Source organism: Ovis canadensis, chromosome X, assembly GCF_042477335.2.
Source record: "Ovis canadensis isolate MfBH-ARS-UI-01 breed Bighorn chromosome X, ARS-UI_OviCan_v2, whole genome shotgun sequence".
Taxonomy (NCBI): Eukaryota; Metazoa; Chordata; class Mammalia; order Artiodactyla; family Bovidae; genus Ovis; species Ovis canadensis.
In genome coordinates this window covers 81,184,964-81,207,543 of record NC_091727.1, presented here as the reverse complement: position 1 = coordinate 81,207,543, position 22,580 = coordinate 81,184,964, and the positions used below count along the sequence as shown (strand labels likewise).

The following is a 22,580-nucleotide window of genomic DNA, read 5'->3' as shown; positions in this document are numbered from 1 at the left end:
AACAATTCTCAGCCCTAGTCCTCTACCCCAGGGCCAGCCCCAGCAATAGGACGAGCTCCTCTGAAAGATCCCAGAGTCCCAGCCTTATACCTGGCCCCGGAGAATGTTACAGGCAGAAAAGTTAAGGTACTAAGGGCTTTAGTGACATCAGAAGTAAGCAAATATGTGTGTAGGGGAAGCCTGGGTCTGTGACCACCATCCTAGAGGCAGGGGCCTGGCTCCCAGGGAAGACCAGAGACCCCAGACTGGCTCATCTGCCCCAGGCTGTGGACCTCAGGCCTGGGTCCCTCCCCTCCCCACCTGCCATGGACCCAGAGCTGCGAAACAAAGGCCAGGTGGCCCCCACGCTCACCGTGATCTGGACAGCCAGCAGGCCCTCCCCAGCGTCCTTGGCATCAATGGTGAACTCCACAGGCAGGCTTGCAGGCACACCCGTGGTGTTAAGCCCTGGACCGCTGGCCTTGACCTTGCTGGCGTCATGTGTAGGCAGCACCTTAACCTTGAAGGGGCTGTCGGGCCAGGATGTTGTGGGTGGTTAGAATGGCTCTTGGTGCCCAGGCCAGGGACCCTCCCCTAAGACAGAGGGCCCTGCTCCTTACCTGCGGGGTACCTCTTCGTCTCCATACAGCACCGAGATGCTGTAGGGCCCCTCACGGCTGGGCACATAGTTCACAGTCTGGGTGCCATCGGCATTGTCCACCACATCCACCGGCTCCACCAGGCCTGACCCCAGTCCCAGAGATAGAGTCTCAGCTGGTGCTCTGGGTTCCTAGGCCCACTACACTAAAAAGCCAGATCTGAGCCATGTATACTCAGCCCCCACCCCAGGCCTAGCCCTGCCGTCCCCAGGAACAGCCCTGAGCCTCTGTGACATGAGACACTAATCTGGGTACCACCTGGGCCCTTGCCCTCTCTCCTTCCCACCTCTGCTCAGTGGTCTATGTCCTTTTGGTCCCCTTCACCAGGTCACTGGCTCTGGTGTCACCTGAGGCTCCTCTGTCAACTGCCTGCCCACCTGCGTCCCACCCCAAGGTGTGCGAGACGCCCTCCCTCGGGACCAGGCCCTCCTGAACTGACCCCCACACCCCACACACACTCACCTTTGGGCCCCTGCACTTTGACTTGCAGTGGGGCCATGCCAGCCTTGCTCGTGTCCACCTGGAAGGACTGAGGGAGGTTGGCACGGACCATGCCCGGGCTCAGGCCAGGCCCAGAGCATTTGACCTTGGATGCGTCTGTCACATCGTGCACAGGGACCTTGAAAGGACTGCCTGTGGGGGCCAAAAGGTGGCATTTCTGAGACAGGCTGGAGGGCAGGCAGGTGGCCCCAGACAGACCCCAGCTGACCCGATTGCTCACCTGGCACTTGGTGGCCACCGTAAGTGACGTTAAGGCTGTAGGTGCCAGCCTCGTAGGGGACATACTCAACCGAGCAGCTGCCATCCTTGTTGTCCATGCAAGACATCTTGGCCTCGGAGGGGCCCTCGACAGCCAAGCCCAGGCCCCCCGTGCCAGCTCCCCTAGTCCAAACAGACAGTTCGTTATCCCCCAACTTCTAAGGCCCACTGCAGCCCCTGCTTCTGGGGCTCTCACCCACCTGGTCTCCACAGTGAACTTGTTGGGCTTGTTGGTGGTGCCGCTTTGGATGCCTGGCCCATGGACACGCACTCGGGAGGGGTCGCAGCCTTCAGTCACTGGCACCTGGAAGGGGCTGCTGGGCACAGGACTGCCGTCGTAGGTCACATCCACAGAGTGGAGTCCTGCAGGAGGGCGGGCTGACTTAGAAGGGTCCCAGACTGCCCTGCCCCCTCACCTCCCGCAGTCCCTCTGGCACCCCGACACGCACCCTCCTCATATGGCGTGTACTCCACTTTGTACGTGCCATCGCCACAGTCCTGCACGTATGTCTCAGTCAGGTTGCCCGAGGGGTTGGCCACACGAGCCTTGACATGGGGCCCTCCAGTCTGTGTCAGAGCCCGGGCATCCACACTGAACTCGGTGGTGGCTTCTCGGAAGACACCTGTGGGTGGGGACATGAAGAGGAAGACGGGGGCTCCAGGGGGCCCAGTTCCCCTGCCCCCATGTCCCACGGCAGAGCCTCGCACCTTGACCCTCAATCCCGGGCCCGTAGCACTGGATGCCCGAGGTGTCCACTGCGGGCTCCACCTGCAGCTTGCTGGGGAAGTTGGGCACGGGCTGGCCGCCGTATTTGATGGTGACGGTGTAGGCCCCAGGGCACAGGGGGATGTAGGTGATGGTGTGCGTGCCGTCACCGTGGTCCTGGATGTGCACCTCGGCCGGCAGCCCCGCCTCGGAGCGGATCTCGATGGTCAGCTCCGCGCTGCCCGCGCTCGAGCAGTCCACATGGAACTGCCCAGCCTCCCCAGCCGTGGCCCGCTCCAGCCCGGGGCCTGAGCACTTGACCTTGGACGGGTCGAAGCAGGGAACCACGTGGGCCTTGAATGGGGAGCCAGGGATGTGGGTGTCGGCGAAGAGGATATTGATGTTGTAGTCCCCGGGCTCAGTGGGCACATAGGACACAGAGCACGTGCCATCCCCGTTGTCCAGGCACTCGAGCTGAGCTTCACAGGGGCCTTCGACTGTCAGGCCCAGGCCGCCTGTGCCGGCACCCTTTGTGTCGATGGTGAAGCGGGCAGGAGACCCTGCACTGCCCCCCTGCAGCCCCGGCCCGAAGGCTTTTACCTGGAGGAAGAGGGGCGGGTCAGGAGCCCAAGCTGCACCAGCTCTCTGATCCTTGACCCTCAGACCCCAGCCTGACTCCATCTGTCTCTCTTCTCGTTCTGGCTTCCCTCCCCTACCAGGCGGGCACAGGCCCGAGCAGGGCCCTCGCTCAGAAGGACCAAAAGGAGAAGGAGTAAGGTCCAAAGCAGACATGGGCTGTGGCCCCGGCAACCCCCTTACCTTGCTAGGCTTGGTGGGGGGCACGGCTTCCAGGGAAAAGGGGCTGCCGGGCACAGGTATGCCGTCATAGGTCACCTCAACCTCGTAGGGCCCCTCCTCACGGGGCACAAAGCGCACCACGCTGTTGTCAGCCCCGAGGCCTGGCTCCACCTTGCAGGGAACTGCTGCCCCTGAAGGGCCCACGATCTTCGACAGCACTTTGCCCTGGCCACCGGCGCCCTTGGACTTGACCGTGAACTCCTGGTCTTTGCCAACATCCACCTCTGTTGAAGCAATGGGGGGAAGACAGGACTATGAGGCCACTTAGGCAGCCTGGGCATCGCCAGCAGCTATGCCAGGGCCCCAGCAACTTACTTTCTCCCAGGCCGGACACCTTGATCTTGCTGAGGTCCAGGCTTGGAGACACTCCCACTGAGAAGGGGCTTTTGGGAATAGCATCGCCTCCATAAGTGACATTGATGCCCACTGGGCCCTGAGAAGGGTACAGAAGACAGGGTCAGAAGTCATGGCTGAGCTCCCCTGTCCTGTGCCTTTCCAACTCGGGCATGGGGGTTGGGTGGTCAGAGACATTGGACCCTCCAACTGCTGTGCCCACTCTGTCCCAAGTGAGAAACCAGAGTGGGCACAAAGTCTCTTGGAGCCAGCCACCCAGCCCACCACATGAAGGGGCCCGCAGGCTCAGCAGGTGTACAGACGGGTGTGGCCACAGGGGGTTATCAAGGGAGCTGGCTACCTGCTGCACAGGCGTGTACTTGACGGTATAGGTGTTGTCATGATGGTCAATGATGTCCACATCACGCACTGCGTCCCCTTTGGCCAGCCCCGAGAATTGGACATCCAGCTTGCCTTTGCCAGCAGCCTTGGTGTTGACCGTGAAGTGGGTGGGTTTGCCAAGCTCGACCCCTGAGGAGACACAGCAACCCTCTAGGGGCTCCTGCATGTGCACATACATACCCCGTTCGGGGCCCCAACATCCCCACAGGGTCCCCGTCCTCACCGGTGCGACTGAGGCCGGGACCCTCTGCTTTAACCTTGCTGGCATCATGGGAAGGCTCCACCTTGACCCGGATGGGGCTGGTGGGCGTAGCCTGCAAGGGGTGGGAGGAGAAGGGCTGAGAGGTGAGCAGCACCCCAACACCCAGCCATCTTTGGGGGCCAGGAGCAGCAGCACCCACCTGGTCAGCAAAGAGCACCATGATGGTGTAGCTGCCAGCCCCTCGGGGGGTGTACTTGACCGTGAAGGTGTCGTTGTCATTACGGATGATGTCGAAGTCGATGTCGGCCTCGGCAGGGCCCACCACGCCTGGGGCACACTTGATGCCGATGCTGACGTCACCTGCAGTGGAGGAGAGCATGGGGCTAGGGACCTCACAGGGATGCCATGCCCACTGGCCACCCACTCCTGAGGCAGGGAGTTACCCTGGCCAGCCTCCGTGCAGTCCACAGTGAAGTAGGTGGGCTCATGAGCCTTGAGTCCTGTCTTGGCCACTCCTGGACCATACACCTTGACCTTGTTCGGGTGGCTGCCAGCGCCCACATTCACCTGCAGGGCACAGGGGCAAGTGCAGGGTCACAACCAGCCCGGAGGACAGGCAGGGGCTTTCTAACCCACCGCCGGTGGGCACGCAGAGTGGCACCACCACCCTCGGAAATCATTTGATGGCCCCTCAAACACAAGCAGACTTCCCTGGTGGCTCAGAGAGTAAAGTGTCTGCCTACAATGCTGGAGACCTGGGATTGACCCCTGGGTAGGGAAGATCTCTGGAGAAGGAAATGGGAACCCACTCTAATATTATTGCCTGGAAGATCCCATGGATGGAGAAGCCTGGTGGGCTACAGTCTGTGGGGTTGCAAAGAGTCAGATACAACTGAGCGACTTCCCTTTCCTTTTCCAAACACAAGCAACCATATGATGCTGCAATTCCATGTTTTGGTATCTATCCACCCAGAGACATGAGATCACTCGTCCCCTCTAACACCCATTCTGGGCCGTTCATAGCACAGCGCCAACCAAAAGGTGAAAAAACTCCCAAATGTCCATCAACAAATGACTGGAAACAGAAAATGTGGTCTATCCACACAATGGTGTATCATCCAGCCGTTGAGAGGCAAGAAGCAATGACTCATGATATACAGGCCACAGGGGATATGAGTCCATCCCCACCCAGCCAGAAAGCAGAGAGAGGAGAGGCTGCTTAGGCCAGGGCAGGGGGCCTTTGGAGGGTTACCGACTTTCTTTAGGGGGTGGTGAAAATGGCCTCATCTTCCATTGTGGTGCTGGCTGCACAACTCGGAACTCACCCAAAACCACCAAGTTGGATATTGGAAAGGGGTCAACTGTATGGCATGCAAGTTTCATCAGAGTTGTATCAAACGAAGCAGGGGCCCCAGGGAAGCAGACTAGAGGCTCACCCGGAAGGGGCTGTTGGGGATGCTGACGCCTCCCCAGGACACCATGGCCGTGTGCTTCACTGGCTTCCGGGGCACATAGGAGCAGCTGTAAGTGCCGTTGCCATTGTCCTTGACCGTTGCCTCCACTGGGCAGCCCTCATTGTCCTGCAAAGTGGGCGGGATCAAAAGGCCTCCTGGTCAGTGACCAGGTCTGGGCGCCTGCCCAGCCTGCTTCTGGCACGGGGGAGCACCTCACCTGGACTTGGACCTTGAGAGGAGCCTTCCCGCCGTGCTTGGCATCCACTGTGAACTCTGCTGGCTTGTTCACAGCCACGCCAGTCTTCTCCAATCCAGGCCCACGTGCCTTCACCTGATGGGAGGCCACCCAGTTCTCAGGGCACAGAGTGTCGGCACCCTCAGGCCCCCCCCACCCAGCGGCACATGCTCTTTACCCTGTCTGGATGGAAATCCTGGGGCGCGTCACGGATGTCAGCCATGAAGGGGCTGAGACGGATGTCCTCACTGTTGCATAGCACATGCACCGCGTACTCACCGGCCTCCTGTGGCCAGTAGCGCACATCGCAGGAGCCATCGCCCTTGTCGTCACACTCAATCTTAGCTTGCGATGGGCCCTCCACTGAGAAGCCTGACAACAGCCGCCAGCTCGTGAGGGCCCTGGAGCCCTGGGAGGGTGGCCCTCGCCAGCCTCTGCCCCCGGGGTACTCCCATTGCAGCCACCTACTCACCCAGGGTGCCCACGTCGTCACCAATGGCCTCCACAACAAAGTCTGCAGACTTGCCGACGACACCGCCCTCCAGCCCAGGGCCCCATGCCCGCACCTTCTGATTGCCGCACTCAGTGCCCACTTTCACCTCGAAGGGACTGCAAGGAGAGAGCCACGCAGGGGAGTGCCGAAGGCCCCATCATGGAGGCAGGCTGGCCTGAGCCCTGCAGGGGAGGAGGTGTGCCACCTCTAAAGCGCTCATCCAGGGCCTCACCTGCGCCCGATATTTTGGCCACCCCACGTGATCGTGACGGTGTATGTGCCGGGGATCATGGGGTAATACTCGAAGCCATAGACACCATCACCCAGGTCCTTCTGCTTCACACGCTCTTCGCCCTCTGTCAGAGACAAGGGGAGGCCTCAGGCCTGCTGAGCAGTGGCCAGGGGCTGGTATCGCCCTACCCCAGCCACAGGCCAACTTACTGGGGCCCTTCACGGTGACCTTCAGCTCTCCGCTGCCCGCCCCCTTTGTGTACACTTTGAAGTCGGCTGTCTCCTTCACTCGCACACCCTTGGGCTGGAGACCCCGGCCGACAGCATGGCAGGCACCTGGGTTACAAGCTGTGAGCAGAGGACTGGTTGAGCTGCTGGGAACTAGTGCAGGGTGATCCCCTCCCTTGTCTCCCACCAGACTGGGCTGGTGGGCTGCCCAGGATGGTGAAGGCCATGTAAGAAAGAACCGGAAGGGACCATGACCCAAGGACCTGGGGCCCAGGCCCGGATGTGGCAGGCCTCCTTCCCTGTGCTCCATCCACACCAGCTCCCCCCGCAGCCCCCACACCCAGCCCACCCACCCCCGACCCCCGAGGAAGACAGATCCAAGTACCGTTGACCCTGTGGGCAGAGCAGAGAGCAGCAGGTTTCTAGACAGCTGGAGCGAGCTCTTCCGAAGGTGAAAGCGTGGAGAGAGAGAGAGAGAGGGAGAAGGCGAGAGGAGGAGGAGGAGGAGGCCCCAACAGTGGAAGCACAGACGTCCCAGGAGCCAGGGCAGGGCTGTAGCAGCACGTGCCCGGCTGCCCCCATCCAAGACCACCCGGCTGGAGATGTGCCCTGTGGAAGGCAGCTGGGGCTGGCCTACCTTGGCCCACAGTGACTGTGTAGGGGCTTCGAGGGATGGGCACCCCAGCGAAAGTGACGTGCACCATGTGGACGCCCTCCACGCTGGGCTGGTAGCTGCAGCGATACGTGCTGTCGCCCCGGGCCTCCAGCTGAGGCTCCACGGTACCCTTGTGGCCTGCTGGGTCCTGGATCACCACCTCCACCTCACCCATGCCCGCACCTGCTGGGAAGCAGCGGCTCAGTTTCCAGCCTCTCATCCTCCCATGGGCCTGCTGGCCTTAGCACCCTCCGCTCACCGGCAGTGAAGATCTCAAAGTAGGTGGTCTTGTTGGCGATGTTGCCGCTGGGCTCCAGGCCAGGGCCCTGGGCAGTCACTTTGCTGGCATCTCCCTGGGACTTGTCCACATACACCTCAAAGGGGCTCTTGGCGATGTGCTGGCCGGCAAAGAGCACGGTGACCTGTTCCCAGGAGGGGCAGGCCGTGAGGCCAGGGTTGGGGTCCCCCCTGGCCACAGCTTTTGCTCCCAGCCTCCCCTCAGGCTGAGGGCTCACCTTGTGAGTCCCCGTCACCTCGGGGACATACCAGACAGAGAAGGTACGGTTCTTATCGTTATTGGCGGTCACTTTGGCCTAGGGTGGGAAGGAGCCTGTGAGTCTTCGTTCGGAGCAGCCCCTGGCACACGGAGGCCTGGCAATGCGAGGCCCTACCTGCGGGCTGCCTTACCTCCTCCTGGTGCCCGGCCGGGTCCTCCACGTATACCAGCACCTCTCCCTGCCCGGCGCTTCTGGTCTCCACAGTGAACTCTGCCCTCTTCTTTACCATGTTGCCCGTAGGCTCAATTCCTGCCCAGGAAGGGTGAGGAAGCCATGGGTTGGCAGTCAGGGCCACCCCCTCACCTACACGGGCTCAGCACCCCTCCCTATTCCCTTCTGAAATGGTGCTCTTGTGAGACAGGCCTGGGCCTGTTTCTAGAATGCTCGCTTGAGCGTGCTGGGACTCGGGCTCCTGTCAGATAACCTGGCTGGGTCTCAAGTTCACTTACAGCAAAGTGGATGGGTCCTTACTCCCTAAACACACTCTGCCTTGGGTGGGTGTGACGTGGGGAACATCCAGCCAGGGGCTGCTTTTGATCAGCCCTGACCCACTCCTGTCTGACTTGCGGAGGGCAGTTGATAACCCGGCGGCCACATGATGGAAGATTCCCAAGGAGCTGACATTTCCCAGAGGATGCGGCCCCACGGGGAGAAGGTGACCTCACAGGAACACTCCTGCCTGGCTCCCTCACCTGGCCCGTAGGCTCGGGCTTTCTTCGGGTTGAGTTTGGGCCGCAGGGGAGCCCCCGGTTTCAGCTTGGCCTTGGGGAACTGGGACAGGTAGGTCATGACGGAGTGCTCATCCACGTTGGGGTCCACAATCTCCTCGGGGGTGATTACCTTCACAGACAGAATGAGGAGCCAGTGGGCCTCCAAGCCTTGGGCTCCTGGGACACTCCACCTCTCCCCATGGGGACCTCGGCCCCCATGCAGACCCTGCTGGTCAGAGTAGGGGGGCATACCTGAGGGATGCCCAGCCAGTCATCAGCTTGTTGCATGGCTTCCCGTGCATTGTTCACGGGCTTGCTGGCATCCCAGGAATCCCAGTCAGGGCACAGGCCTGCAGATGGAGGAAAGTCGTCAGTCTAGGGACCACGGGACCTCGCCACAGGCCGTCCCCTTCACCCCCAACACCTGACACCCCTCACCTGGGGCACAGCTATCGACCAGGGCGCCCAGGGCTCTGCCACTCTGCCAGTCGCGGCTGAAGTTGGTAATGGGCAGCTGTGGCAGCTTGTTCTGGATCCAGCCCAGCAGCCTCTGCTTGGGGGTCTGCTTCTTGGCCTCCTCGTCCTCCTCCTCATCCCACATGGGCATGGAGATGGAGTAGTGCAGGATCAGGGTCCAGATGAGGCCCAGGATCAACTTGAGGTTCCCGTCCACAATGGCCTTGCTGTCTGCAAGGGCAATGAGTGGCAGCGCTGGGTGGGCACGGCTGACCCGGGGCAGGGGGGCTGGGCACAGGCACAGACGCATGTGCACACACAGCTTCGGGGGTGGGGTGCAGAAGTGCACACACGGGACAGCAGGCCACTCCCAGGCACTGGCGAGTGTGGGAGACAGCGGGCCCCAGGGAGGAGGAGGAGGCCTCCGTGAGGCAGGGTGGGGTGCGGGTGCCTGTGAGAGCATCAAGGAGGTTCAGGGGTAAAACCTCCCCAGACATGCAGTGCCAATACAGCACAATCAGGGGAGCTGCCAGAAGCCCCGGGGCCATGTGGGCCCAGAAGACGGACAGGTGACAGATCCAGGCTGCAGACGGGGCCCCGATCCCCAAAGATGGTTCCAGAGAAAGAGAGTGGATGAGTGCTTTGCAGCCGCCCAGGCCCCTCTCCAAAGGTCTCCAAGGAAGGGGCAGGGGGAACAGCTGGACCCCGAGGCCTTGATGCCAGGGCCCCTGGGCGGGCACTGGGGAAGAGGAAGGCAAGTGGGGGTTGGGTTGGGAAATACAACTGCTGGCCCAGGGTTGGGGCGTGAATGGCTGAGGCTGGGGAAGTTGGGCAAGGACCCTTTGGGTGGAGGGTGTGAACCCCCACCTGCCCCCACTTCCTTCATGCTCGCCCCTCCCCTGACAGAGCCAGGCTGGGGGTTGGGCCATTGGCCTGGTGCAGGGGAGGGGCTGGTCGCCCCAAGGAACCAGCGGTCTGGCCCTGACTCACTGGGGCCCAGCAGGGATGGCCTGCCAGCCGGGATGCCGAGCAGGACACATTCCAGGGGCCCCCTCACCCAGCCCGGTGGGGGCGGGGGTGGGGCCTGCCAGCCTGGGTTGGGTGCCCAGGGCCCCTCGCTTAGTAGGGGGTTGTGGGTGGGGTCCCAGAGTCCCGCTGTCTCAGCAGTAGGCTCAGCCACTGCCCGCCCTCCTCACCACTTATCAGGCCGCTGGGCTGCAGGCGGGTGGCCACCAAGCTCACCACAGGGGAAGTGGTTAGGGCAGGCACCCAGCACCCCATCACCATAGCAACCCCTCAGGGCCCCACCCAAGGCCCTTCTGGGTGTCAGTCTCAAGCGCTTGGGGACTGGGGCTTAGGGCTGGGTCTGAGAACACAGGAGGGCCGCTTATCTTTGGAATCCCTGCTGATGGGTTCCACTCACCAATAATCAGGAGAAAATGCTTGTCCAGCAAGTCAACTGGGGGGTGGGGACCAGGCAGCCTCTGAACCCAGCAGGCCCCACCTCAAAGACCAGCTCAACACCACTCAGAGCAGAGTGGCCTCCCAGTTCTCAATGGGGGGCTCGTCCCAGTCCTATACCACTGCCTCGCACCATTGCCAAGTGTCAGGAGAGGGGGTCTCAGGCTAGGGATGACTGGAAGGCTCGGAGAAGACCAAGTACATGGGAGCACTTGTGCTTTCCCACCAGGTTCCTATCCCCAGAACCCTGAGCCTGGCACCAGAGCCCTCGGGAGGCCTGAGGTCCACCCAGACCCACGAGGGGACACACAAGGCCAAGCTCATCGGTTCTCCTGGGGCTGGGCCCTCCCCCTGGTCCATAGGAGGCTGGCTCAGGCCGTCCCATCCAACTCACAAAAGAGGGCTGGAAGGACTGGGCTAAGTGTTGAGAGACTGACTGGTTGGATGGCCCCGCCCCATCCCACCCCCTTTCCCCAGCCCCCGGGCCAGCCTGCCCCCTCCTTCCCCTAATCACTGCTGCTTTCCAACATTTTTTTGCCTTATATGGCAAAGCTCTGGGAACTAGGCCTGCTCCAGCCAGCTCACAAGAGGAGAAGAAGGGCGGGGGGGGGGGACCCCCCCCAGACAACTGGGGTGTGGCTCGCCTCCCCACATCCGGTTGCCCCCCCACCCAAGGCTCAAAGATGACTCAGCTTGGCTAGACTGAGTATGGGACTGGGGGGTGGGCCTCGGCCTGGACTTGCATTCCAGAAAAAGAGGTGGGGCCCTTGAGACCTGCTCAGAGTGATTGGGGGCACCTGAGTCTTGGTCCCTCACTTTCTCAGGCTCAGCATGGACCAGGCCAGGACTGCAGGGGCCGCTGGAAGTTCTCTTTGACTGCTGAAGAAAATAAAGCTGGTGCCCCTTTGCTCCCTGTCTCACGTCGCCGCCCCCCCCTCAAAAGTCACCAGTTCTGGTGCCGGTCCCTGTGTGGCTCCCATCTCGAGAGGTGCCTGGGAATGATGTGGTAGGCCTAGTCAGTGCCAGCCTCACCAGCCCAGTGACACGGACACTGGGCTGGCAGTGAGCCCAGCACATGTTGGAGTACCTCCCAGCAAACCCCTGTATTCTAGATGCAGAAAAGCAAGTCCTACATGGAAGCAAGAGTTTGGCCCGCAATCAACAGTAACTGGGTGTCTAAGCAACTACAAGCCAGCACCCAAACCTATCTCAGGTGCTGTTTGGCTAGCTATGGTCCTCTCTGGGCCCCCAGTGCCCAAAAGGAGATCTAAACTTGGAGCAATCTTCAGTTGAGGGGTCCTAGACAATGGGACCCACAAGCTCCAAGCCTCTGTTTAGGAACCACAACGGTGTCCAGAGGCCCAAGAGCCATCTCCCAACTGCTATAGGAGGTGGAGAGTCCTGGCCTCCTCCTCGTTAGAGATGGGGCGCTGGGCGTACGGCCAGAGCTTGGCTAGTGCCCACCGCGCCGCCTTCCCACTGCCCCCCTACCCCGCCCCGGCCCTCTCCCACCGCAGGCGCAGGGGCAGGGGCGCGGCCTGTGGAGGATGTGAGCTCAGCCTGGGCGTGGGCCAGCCGGGGACCGGCGGGCGGGGGCGCGTAGCGGTTCGCACGCACCGCTGGGTTGCGAGCCTTTGTTCTCGAGGCCCGCACGCAGCTGGGCGGCCCCGAGGGCCCCCGGGGCAGCGCCGCAACTTAAGGGGATGTCTGCTAGGGGTCGGCTCGGGGAAGAGGGGAGGACGCGCGGAAACCCCCGCCCTCGCCCCGCCAGCGCCACCGGGCGGCCCGTGCCCTCACCGATGGACACGAGCTTGATGCTCTCGCGGTCCAGGAACTCGAGCGCCACCGACACGTTCTCGAGCTGCATCTGGCGGAAGGTGGGCCTCTGGTTGTGCTTGCGGTGCATCTTCTTCTGGCTGAGCACCTCGAGCAGTGCGATAAGCCGCAGCCCGTCGCTCAGGTCCGTCTGCAGGTTGGCGATGCGCTTGCTCACGCACTTGAGGTGCTCGTTGCACCAGCGCGTGAACGTGTTCTGCTGGATTTTCTTCCACGGCGCATCCTCCGCCAGGTCCTTCTCAGTGGCCGGCATCTCGGCGTCTCGTGTGTCGGCGCCGATGCCCAGAACCGCGCCCGCAGCGCTCTGGCCCGCCCGAGAGTGGGAGCTACTCATTTTGAGGCGCGAGGAGCCGATGGGCGGTGCTGCAGCCTAGACAAGGGGACGGCCCTTTAATTAAAGTCGCAGGCACCTCAGCGAGCGCAGGGCGAGGCAGACAGCTGAGGTTGCGCTGCGGTGAGAGCGAGCCCTTTAAATGCTGATGGAGGCGGGGCCAGGAGGCGGGGCCGCGGTGGGGTGGGGCTTCGGGGCCGCACCCGCCCCGCCCCTCCCCACCCGTTGGAATGCCCCCCTGAGTCCCCCCCCCGCCCCGCCTCTTTGACCCGACCCCCAGGCACCGGGAAGGGTCGTTGGCCCCGGAGCGGGCGAAGCTGCGAGGAAATGCTGAGGTCTCCCTCCCGCGCTGTAGGAGACGCTGCAGCGATGAAAGGCTGAGCAACGTCTAGAGCGGGGGACCACTTGGCCTGCAGCGGGCACACCATACAAGGGACTTTCCTTCCCCAAGGCCCCTGCGGGGGGTGGCTCGCCCTCCGTGAGTCACGTGGACTCCGCTCGGTCCCCGCCGCCCCCTCCCCCCCAACCTCCGGCGCTCGGGGGTCCCTGGCCGCGCCACAGCCAGCCGCCTCGCCGGCAGCCGAGAGAAAGGGCCCGATCCGAAGGGGCGAGCCCTTGGAGAGCGCGGGTCTGGAGAAGGCTCTGCTGCCCGCGCCGGGCGTGCGTGCGCCACGCCAGGGAAGGCCGTAGCCGCACGACCCTAAGCCGCCCCCCAGACCCCCAGAACCCCAGAACCCCAGAACCCCTGCCCCAGCAAGCCTTCCCGCTCTGCAGGATCCTGGCCTGCGCCCGCCGGTCCCAACCGCCTCCCTCCCTCCCCCCTGCACCCCAGAGGAAATGGGGCACTGGGCCAGGAGGCCACCGGCGCTCCAGGAGCCAGCAGCCTTGGAAGGGGCCCGGGCATGCCAATGGGCACTGGCACGGGGTGCCCTGTGATGCGATGCATGCAGAGATGGCGGGTAAGCCTTCCTCACCCACCGGCAGTCTACCAGAGGCGCGAGGGGCTTCCCCTCCGTGGCTGGGATGGCCCCTGAGCCCAGCGTGACCCAGGAGGCTGCCAGAGGGACCTGCCCCGGGCTTCCGATAATGCACTCTGAGCACCTGGGTCTCAGTGGGCTTCGGGGTCGTGGGAGAACAGAGGAGGCCTCCCGGACAGGGGGGCCAGGGGACTGAGGGGGGGCAAACCATGAAAGGCAGCTGGGGCCTGCCGTGGAGCCAGGACTGGGTACTGGGGACCTATTCGCTCAAAATACATTTTCTTGTAGATAACTGGAGACTATGGGGGGGATACTAAGACCAACAAAGGCACAGAAGCAAGAGGCCTGTCAGGGACAGTCACTGCCACCTTCTTCAGTCTGGAGAAGCCAGCCTACTGGTGGCTTCGTCCCCAGAGTGGACTCACTTCCCTCAGTCCTGTGTCCTTCCTCTCTGCAGGATGTTCCCTTCTTCACATCTTTTTTTTTTTTTCCCCCAGAAAGGCATGTCTCTGTCCCTCCTGCTTCGTACTTAGATCGAGCTTCCTACTAGCAGTACCTCAGTTCTCTGCTAAAGACCAGTGGGAAAGAAGCCCCTAGGTCAGCATGCCCAAATAAGGCCAACTCTCACAGCCCTGGGGACTGTGTCACCCACAGTGGGGCTGCAGTCAGCACCTGGCCTCCAGCATGCTCTCTTTGGGGCTGCCTGGTACCCCACACTGGTTTTTGCTCACCAGTGACATTTTTCAGTCTAAAGGCCTGACCACTTTAGACACACCTGCGCAAAATTCCACACCATGGTGTCTGGGGACTGGGATGGAGGTGGGAGTGACAGCAGTAGAGGGGGACCCGTGCAGACTCCTCCCTAGCAGGCCCCACCCAAGCAGAGATGAGAGCCATCCTTCTGATCCCCTGCCCCCCTGAAGAGCCAGTCCCCCAAGGAGAAAATCATACTGAGAGTTCATTGTCACTTGACAAGTGCCATCCAGTTGCATTATCTGTGTTCTTTTCTTAATCTGCAGAGAGCAGGGAAACTGAGTCAGCGTCAGTAACCAGCAGCCAACTCCAGCAGAAAGGGGGACAGAAGCCCTGGCTGCCAGCCTTAGGCTTCTTCCCTATTTGGGGGGTGATAAGAGATGGGGCTCTAACGAGTTCTTGTCCCCAGGGGACATAGTATCACCACCAGGTGGCGCCCCATCCCAAAGCCCCCAGATAGGGCAGTCCCTGGAAGCTGAAATACAGCTCTTTCATATTTTCCCTTATTTGGAGTCGATTTCTTGGATGTTGTTAGACACACCCCGCCTCCCACCCCAACTCCTTCCCTCAGACCCCAAGCCAGGCCCTCCCACGGCTGGTGAAAGAGAGGCACAGGGTGGCAGGAGAGGCTGCCCAAGCCCAGGTGTGGCAGGCAGGCTGACAACGCTCCAGGGCTGAATTCCCACCTTGACTGCGCTGCTAGGAGCCCGTGCAGGTGGGTCTCCCAGCGGCCGTCACCTACTCCTCCTGGCCCAGGAATTGGGGCGGGTGGGGGTGGGGGGCTGGCCTTCACATCCTGCCTGGCAGTGAACATCCAGCTCAGAGCCAACCTGGGACAGGGCCCAGCCTCGAATCTAGCATGGCCAACCCCATGTGCCCTCGCCCCAGTGGAGCGCAGCAGCCCAGAAGCCAGCCCCACACCTCTACCCAACGCAGCCAATGCCCAGAGCACTGATGTCAGGGAGGAACCGACCGTCGACATCCCTCCTGGGGGCATATTGGCTGCAAAGTGTCTTTCCAGGTGGCCTCTCGCCCTGACCCCACACAACGTCCTGCTTCAGAGCCCTGCCTTCCTGGACAGTCATGCAATGACCTGCCCCCCAGTTCACCCTCCCAGGGCACCCCCATGGCTGTTGGGCTCTCACACTGCGGGGCCAGACCCGGATTCCCCAGGAAACCAGGGAAGGCGGCTGCACCACCACACCCCGGCTTGCAGCTGGCCCCGGGCACCCCACCACCAACTCCGTGAGCTGCCCGCCGACCACTCCGCTCGGTGCCCGCCGACCACTCCGCTCGGTGCCCGCCAACCGCTCCGCCCGGTGCCCGCCGCGGACGCCTCACCTTCTCTCCCTGCGGGCGGCCGGCGGCCGCGGGGTGGCGCCTGGCAGATCTTCGAGCCCGCGCCTGGCGCCTCGGGGCTCTGCTGGCGTCTGCTGCGCGCCGGGCGCCTCCACGCGAATGGGCCGCTGCCGCCCGCCTTCTTGTTGGCCGCACCCCCGCCCCGCACCCGGCCCGACTCGGCCCGACGAGAAAGCCTTAATTGGTAAAAATCACCCAGGAGCGGGGCGGGGGGGGGGTTTCGAGGGGGGGCCCCGCGGGGGCGCGCCGTGAGCTCAGGCGCCTGGGCAGCCGGCGACGCCCCCCTACCCCCGTTGAGATGAGCTCACCCTCTGCTGACGGGGAGGGGCGGCCCGGAGGGTCTGCAGAGCCTGCGTCTCGGCCCAGCAACGAAGGCCACCTCCTCCAGGGAGCTGCCCAGTCTTGCGCCGCCCCCCTACCTTTACCCCAAGCCTGGGGCTGGTCGGGCTAGTTGGATTCTACCTTGGAGGGGGAAGTGCAACAGGCTCTAGCAGGTATGCACTGAGAGCCTCCCACCTGAAAGTCTGCACGGGGGCAGGGACCTGAGCCCCAAGACAAGCCAAACAACATCCCTGGCTGGCATGGGTTTGGCCCCTGCCCAGTGCCAGGCCTGGCCTGGAAGCAAGCAACAGAAGTGGACTGAATTCTCAGCAGCACAGTTAGCTGCAGTCCTGAGGCCTGGGCATGGACAGTGGGGTGCAGCCGAGGAGCCAAGCGTCTGGGGAACTAGGTGGGCACAGCCACACCCTGGCACTGCCAGGCTCCCTCTTCGTCTTCTGTGTGCCCATTTCCTGGTATTAACAGCGTCGTATTCAGCTCAAATGTCACTTCCTCGGGGAAAGCCACACAAAGCAGTGTCTTCTCACTGTGCCCACAACCCCCACAAAGAACTGCATCTTACATCCTGAGCCAATATTTGCAGGCACACACGCAGATCGACACAAATGGCTGAAATAAACGTTCCACGAAGTGAGACTGTCCCTTACCACCTGAAAAGCACTCTGATCTTTCTTCTTTTATTCTACTTCATTAAAGGAGAAAAAGCAAAGAAGGGAGCTGCTGCTGCTGCTAAGTCGCTTCAGTCGTGTCTGATTCTGTGTGACCCCATAGACAGCAGCCCACCAGGCTCCGCCGTCCCTGGGATTCTCCAGGCAAGAACACTGGAGTGGGTTGCCATTTCCTTCTCCAAAAAGAAGGGAGGGAGGGAGGCAAAAGGGGAGAAGCAGGAAGGAACAGGGGGGAAGAAAGGAGAAGTCTGCTGTCACCTGCTAACGTAGTTTGATATCTACAGCTGCACACTAACAGGAAGGCACTGATTGCCCTCCAGGCCTCTCCGCAGCCACTGCTGCCTTTGTTGGCAATGACCTCTCCACCTTGACCCCAGGTGAGATCGCCTAGCAGTGGCCTCGGTCTCTGTTTCTCCCCGCCCCATCTAGTGGGATCCACCCCTCCGCCCCTCACGGCAGTGGGTTATCCTCCCTTGATAGATGAGCAGTCTCAGTTTAGGTCCACAAGGTAGCTCATGGCCAAGGCTATCCTTCAAGGAGGGACACCCACCTGCCAGAGGCATTGCAATGGGAATCAGTGTACAATAGCTGGGGTAGCAGAAAGGAAGTGATGGCTTCATGGCTGGATCTCAGGACCCCCCACCTCCGTTTTAATCCTCTCTTTACTCTCTCTCTCCCCTCCCTCCACACCCCTGAGACACATGCAACTCAGGGTCTCTACTTTTCCAGGTCTGGGGGGAATGAAGGTTTATATAGCACCAGCTCTTCCCTGGTAAAAGATTTTAACAAAGGCTTTTGCTCCTTGTGTTGATGGAGAAGGAAATGACAATCCACTCCAGTACTCTTGCCTGGAAAATCCCATGGACAGAGGAGCCTGGTGGGCTACAGTCCATGGGGTTCAAGAGTCGGACAGGACTTAGCGACTAAACCATCACCTTGTGTTGAAGGTTCCACAAAAGCACTAGAAGCAGCTCCATTCCTGCTGCCATGCCGACTGTCCCAAGGCAGACTGACGTGTCCTAGGACTGGAACACAAGGTGTCACCTGAGAGGTTTTTGGTCAGCTAACCATTCCCTGCTATATATTGATTGTGACAACCTTCCAAACGGTCATTTTCACACTAGTCACCATCTTACAACTTTTGTTACCATCTGAGCCATGTTTTAAAGCATTCGACTGCTAGGCCAAACCCAGAGGATCTTTAACATCCTTAAAGGGAAAAAGTAAGCTTTGTATTGTACCAAAGGATTCAGGCTCTGATCTTAAAACATTAATCACTCAGTGAATGTCTCCTTGGACCTGTTGAAAAATGTATTCATGTTGATATTACTTTTCCTTACATTTTTTGATGTTGCTAGGATCACAAGTTACATAATCTATTGCTTAGAATCCTAGTCCTTAAAGGTGAAACTGTCTTGTTACTGACTTGGAATCAGTGGCTTCCAAGCCCTTTTCGCCTCAGCCAAAGTTCCAAAGAAATGCTTGCTTTTAACTCTGCCCACTCTTCCCAGGAAGACTCCCCTCAAGGCCCCAGATTTCCACTAACAGCTCCTCTGCTGACTTGGAATCCCCACTGGGCCACGCTGTCCAGGTTATGACCCCGAGGGCTAGGTACTGGCTAGGGGAACATCCATGAATGAATTGTTGCCCTGGGTGCCCCTGTATAAGTCCCCTCCTTCTCTGGGCCCTTAATTCCTCCTCGATGTCATTGTGGCAGTGCCAAGGGCCTCTCAGCTCTGATGGTCAAGGGCTTGCCTGGTTTCTGGTGGTTTGAGACAGGTCTGCCTGCAGTGGGGCTGGCTTGGGGCTCCAGGTGGGCTCATGTGCAGGAGACCATCACAGGTCAGCCATGTGGTGCCATCTGTGGTGGGACCTCATAGTGGGGCAACTGGGGGAGAGGGAAATAAAAGGCAAAGGGCCAAGGCAGGTGCCGGGGAGGGGGTGCTCCCAGAGGAGAAGGCAAACTTAGAATTCCTTGACCTCATAAGGAAACGGCTTGGGTCTGTATGGGGCGGGGGTTGGCAAGGGGAGGCTGGCCTCCGGGACAGGGGCCAGCACTGCAAAAGAAGGCTTAGAGAGGTGCTGGGGAATCTGATCTGGCCCAAACTCCAAATTCCGCGAAGCCGGCTCTGAGGAGCCCAGAGCCCAAATGCCATCTCCCTCCCTGCTCGGAGATAAGCAGCAAGACCCTTGCCCTGCCTGGGGCGCTGCCCCTCATCCAACCATGCATACGTGGGGCCCTCATATTTTGGGAGATGGAGAAAGCCTCATTTCTAAAACCTGGCCAACAGCAACCTTGAGGAGGGGCTTCGTATGTGGTTAAACCAGGGCCCTATCTTCTCTCCACCCCATGAAGGAACTTTTGCTGAGACCGAGGCTGTGACCCTCACCAACTGGGCCAGTCTGCCAGCCTTCATCTCAGTTCCGGGAGAGGCACTTAAGTTTCCCCTCATTCCATTGGCTGGCTTTGTTAGAATGTGACTGTCATCTTCTTCCTAATTTTCATGGGACAGCTCTTCCTGACCAAGGCTCTCACCAACTCCCTGGGACAGGCCCTGGCTGCCTTCCATGGTTTGCCCCCCTCAGTCCCCTGGCCCCCCTGTCTGGGAGGCTCCCTCTGCACTCCCACGACCCTGAAGCCCACTGAGACCCAGGTGCTCAGAGTGCATTATCGGAAGCCTGGGGCAGGTCCCTCTGGCAGCCTCCTGGGTCACGCTGGGCTCAGGGGCCATCCCAGCCACGGTGGGGAAGCCCCTCGCGCCTCTGGTGCACTGCCGGTGGGTGAGGCAGACACCCGCCATCTCGGCATCACAGGGCGCCCCATGCCAGTGCCCATTGGCATGCCCGGGCCCCTTCCAAGGCTGCTGGCTCCTGGAGGGCCGGTGGCCTCCTGGCCCAGTGCCCCATTTCCTCTGGGGTGCAAGGGGAGGGAAGGAGGCAGTGGGAACCGGCGGGCGCAGGCCAGGATCCTGCAGAGCGGGAAGGCGTGCTGGGGCAGGGGGTCTGGGGCTCTGGGGGGCGGTTTATGGTCAGGTGGCTACAGGCTTCCTTGGTGTGGCGCGCGCGCGCACTGCGCGTGCAGCAGCGCCTAGTCTGGACCCGTGCTCTCCAAGGGCTTGCCCCTTCGGATCGGGCCCCTTCTCGCAGCCGCCGGCGACGCGCCCGCCTGGGGCGCGGCCAGGAACCCGCAATTGCTGGAGCAGAGGGGCAGTTGAGACCGAGCGGACTCCACGTGACTCAGGGAGGGCGAGCCCCGCCCAGCGCGCAGCCCCGCCCAGCTCCCGCATCCTGCCCAGTTTCTGCAGGCTGCATGGCCACAGGCCCCGCCCCTCCACCCTTCTGACCCAAATAGCCGAGCGGGTGACGTCGCGGCTCGCGGGCCCCGCCCCGCTCCCAAGCCGGGGCGGGTCTAAGCTAGTTCCCGTCGCGCCCAGGCCCCGCCCCCTCGCTGGGGTCCAGCCCTAAATGCGCTAGCGTGTGACGTCTCTGGGCTCGCGAGCCCCGCCCCTCCCCGCCCGTTCGCGAGGCTCCACCAATCTGCGCTGGCAGCTCTCTGCGAGGCCCGGCCCCGCTCCGCACAGCGCGCGCTGCCCGCGGAGACCGAGACTGTGACGCGGGCGTGACGCGCGCGTAGCCGCTCCCGAGGCACTCCTGTTTCCCCTGCCGCGCTCCGAGGCCATCGTCTCTCGGCCGGTGTTGCAAGGCCCAGGCCTCCCCCAGGCCTCCGCCGCCCGCTGCCCGCCATGGACGACTACGCAGTCCTCTCGGACTCCGAGCTGGCCGCCGTGCTGCGCCAGTACAACATCCCACACGGGCCCGTCGTCGGTACGCGGTGGACGGAGGGCGGGCCCGCTCCCCGCGCTTAGCCCCGCGGCCCCCTCTCGGCCCGCTCCCTGACCGCCCTGTGCCCCGCGTCTGATCAGGTTCCACTCGCAAGCTCTACGAAAAGAAAATCTTCGAGTATGAGACCCAGAGGCGGAGGCTCTCGCCCCCGAGCTCGTCCGCATCCTCTTTCTCCTATCGGTTCTCGGGTGAGGCTCCCGTCCCAGGGCCCCGCCTGGCCGCCCTTGGGGACACGGTTTGGGGGACGCTGAGGAAGGGGTCGCGGGGGTGTGGCCAGGGCACTGGCTGGAAGGGGCGCGGGGGAAACGGGAGGGGACCCCTGTGGGCCAATGGTCCTAGCCCCTCCCCCATTCAGACTTAGATTCGGCGTCCGTGGACTCGGATATGTATGATCTGCCCAAGAAAGAGGACGCCTTACTTTACCAGAGCAAGGGTAAGGCAGGGGTGGGGTGGGCACTCTGACACCTTCCTTCCAGTGTCAGCCAGAACCTGAGACCTCAACCCCATGCGTCCTGCAGTAGCCCTGCAGCACCCCCCCCCCAATGGGATTCAGATTAGGGCCATCGGGCCAGGTGGGGACACCGTTGCCCCTTCTGCTACCGCTGCCCCCCCCCTTCCTAAGGCTATAATGATGACTACTATGAGGAGAGTTACTTGACCACCAGGACTTACGGGGAGCCTGAGTCTATGGGCACATCCAAGGGCTTCCGCCAGCCCTCAGCTTCACTCTCAGATGCTGACCCCTTTCACCGCCAGGTGAGCTGAGTTGTCGGGCACCCTGTACTTGGGTACAACCTGAGGGGGTCCTCATGGGGTTTGGATGAGTCAAGGGAACCACTGGGCACAAATGGTGGCTCAGAAACCTCCAGGGAGAGGTGGGGCCTGCAGACACCTGCCTGGTCAAGACCGTTGGGGTGGGGGAAGGGGCTGTCAGAACTGTTTTGACTAGTGTGCCCAGGACGTGCCCTGGCTCTGGTCTGGGATCTAGGTTTGAGCTCTTTTTGAGAATTCTGGGGCAGAAAGTAGGATGCAGGCAGCCGGGACAAGTGGCACGGCCCTGCAGACATAAGGCTGAGGACCAAGAAGGGGGTCTGGAGGGTGGCAGGGCCCAGGCCTTTAAGCAGTGTTCAGAACAGGCTGGGAAGGGCAGTTTGGACTGAGGGTATGACCTGTCATACCTACACCGACCCTGTCAATAGGTATTCTCATTCTGATTCACTTCTGTAGGTCCGTGATGACAGTCTTTTCTCTTTGGAAGAGGAAGGCAAGGATCGGTGAGTATTAAGGCGAGCCAGGGGCTGGGGCTGATTCAGGACTCAAGCCCTCCTGGTCTACCTACTGCACTCTTTGCCTCAGGGAACGCCTCCTGTATGGCCGGGACAGTGCCTACCAGAACATTGCACACTACCGCCCTATTTCCAACATCTCCAGAAGCTCCCTGGGCCTGTCCTATTATCCCACATCCTCCTCCACCTCGAGTGTGTCCTCATCTTCATCTTCGGCCCCTTCGTGGCTCACCCGCAGAGCCATCCGGCCTGAAAAGCAGGCCCCTGGGGCTGCCGGCCTGAGCCAGGATCGCCAGGTCCCGCTCTGGGGCCAGGTGCTGCTGTTCCTGGTCTTTGCTGCCTTCCTGCTCTTTGTTTACTACTCCATGCAGGCCGAGGATGGCAACCCTTTCTGGGCAGAGCCCTAAGGGTCTGACCTCGTACCTTGGAGGCCGGCTCCTCTTGGAAGCCCTGGCTGACTGCCTTATCAGTGTTTGTTGGGGGAGGGGGGTTGGGGCTTTTCTGTGTGTTCTAGCTTGGGGTTACCAGGACAGGGGCAATGTTTGCTGACCCCTGCCCTGTCCTGCCAGGGAGGCAGCAGGCCTGGGCCCTCTGCGGCATGGTGGGCCTGGGTGGGCCTGCCTCTGGATCCTCCTGGCCCTGCTTGCCTGTCACCCTTCGGGCCTAGGAGGGCAAGACCCTTCTCCTGGAGAGGAGAACATGGTTTTGGTCATCGCATGCCTCCTATTTGTCGTCACCTCATGGGGGGATTAACCAAAGGCCACCCTGAGTTTGTTTTCGTGGACACAATAAAAGACCATTTATTTTTAA

General features: G+C 61.5%; 2 protein-coding genes across 5 annotated transcripts in view; one reads left to right on the top strand and one right to left on the bottom strand.

Annotated features, from left to right (window-relative positions):
• Positions 1-15,721, bottom strand: part of FLNA (filamin A) — a 25,180-nt gene extending 9,459 nt beyond the window's left edge. For 2 of the 4 annotated variants that reach the window (XM_070290432.1, XM_070290434.1), the window contains exons 1-28: positions 15,617-15,721; positions 12,176-12,584; positions 8,900-9,148; positions 8,714-8,811; positions 8,444-8,591; positions 7,882-8,000; positions 7,710-7,787; positions 7,454-7,616; positions 7,177-7,377; positions 6,522-6,659; positions 6,313-6,436; positions 6,060-6,196; positions 5,766-5,959; positions 5,570-5,683; positions 5,335-5,478; positions 4,342-4,465; positions 4,098-4,258; positions 3,920-4,010; positions 3,656-3,825; positions 3,277-3,394; positions 2,923-3,185; positions 2,106-2,703; positions 1,847-2,020; positions 1,598-1,760; positions 1,360-1,520; positions 1,101-1,271; positions 600-723; positions 353-509 (exon numbers count right to left, since the gene is read on the bottom strand). In XM_070290432.1, the coding sequence (XP_070146533.1) occupies positions 353-509; positions 600-723; positions 1,101-1,271; positions 1,360-1,520; positions 1,598-1,760; positions 1,847-2,020; positions 2,106-2,703; positions 2,923-3,185; positions 3,277-3,394; positions 3,656-3,825; positions 3,920-4,010; positions 4,098-4,258; positions 4,342-4,465; positions 5,335-5,478; positions 5,570-5,683; positions 5,766-5,959; positions 6,060-6,196; positions 6,313-6,436; positions 6,522-6,659; positions 7,177-7,377; positions 7,454-7,616; positions 7,710-7,787; positions 7,882-8,000; positions 8,444-8,591; positions 8,714-8,811; positions 8,900-9,148; positions 12,176-12,548 (4,755 nt within the window). In that variant the 5' untranslated portion in view covers positions 12,549-12,584; positions 15,617-15,721. Of the gene's footprint in view, positions 1-352; positions 510-599; positions 724-1,100; positions 1,272-1,359; positions 1,521-1,597; positions 1,761-1,846; positions 2,021-2,105; positions 2,704-2,922; positions 3,186-3,276; positions 3,395-3,655; positions 3,826-3,919; positions 4,011-4,097; positions 4,259-4,341; positions 4,466-5,334; positions 5,479-5,569; positions 5,684-5,765; positions 5,960-6,059; positions 6,197-6,312; positions 6,437-6,521; positions 6,660-7,176; positions 7,381-7,453; positions 7,617-7,709; positions 7,788-7,881; positions 8,001-8,443; positions 8,592-8,713; positions 8,812-8,899; positions 9,149-12,175; positions 13,505-15,616 lie in introns of those variants that run through there. The other 2 variants (XM_070290431.1, XM_070290433.1) reach the window with 2 other exon arrangements.
• Positions 15,655-22,580, top strand: EMD (emerin). Its single transcript, XM_070290435.1, has 9 exons — positions 15,655-15,818; positions 16,670-16,785; positions 16,926-17,018; positions 20,191-20,466; positions 20,565-20,672; positions 20,840-20,917; positions 21,107-21,240; positions 21,712-21,758; positions 21,841-22,580. The coding sequence occupies exons 4-9, from the start codon at positions 20,385-20,387 to the stop codon at positions 22,175-22,177; spliced, it is 786 nt and encodes a 261-aa protein (XP_070146536.1). The 5' UTR covers positions 15,655-15,818; positions 16,670-16,785; positions 16,926-17,018; positions 20,191-20,384; the 3' UTR covers positions 22,178-22,580.

Bases quoted from the DNA above. Each gene is read 5' to 3' on its own strand.
- EMD (XM_070290435.1), top strand. From the start codon at position 20,385: ATGGACGACTACGCAGTCCTCTCGGACTCCGAGCTGGCCGCCGTGCTG. The intron at 20,673-20,839 runs GTGAGGCTCCCG...TCCCCCATTCAG, and splicing joins TTTCTCCTATCGGTTCTCGG to ACTTAGATTCGGCGTCCGTG. The intron at 21,241-21,711 runs GTGAGCTGAGTT...TCACTTCTGTAG, and splicing joins CTGACCCCTTTCACCGCCAG to GTCCGTGATGACAGTCTTTT.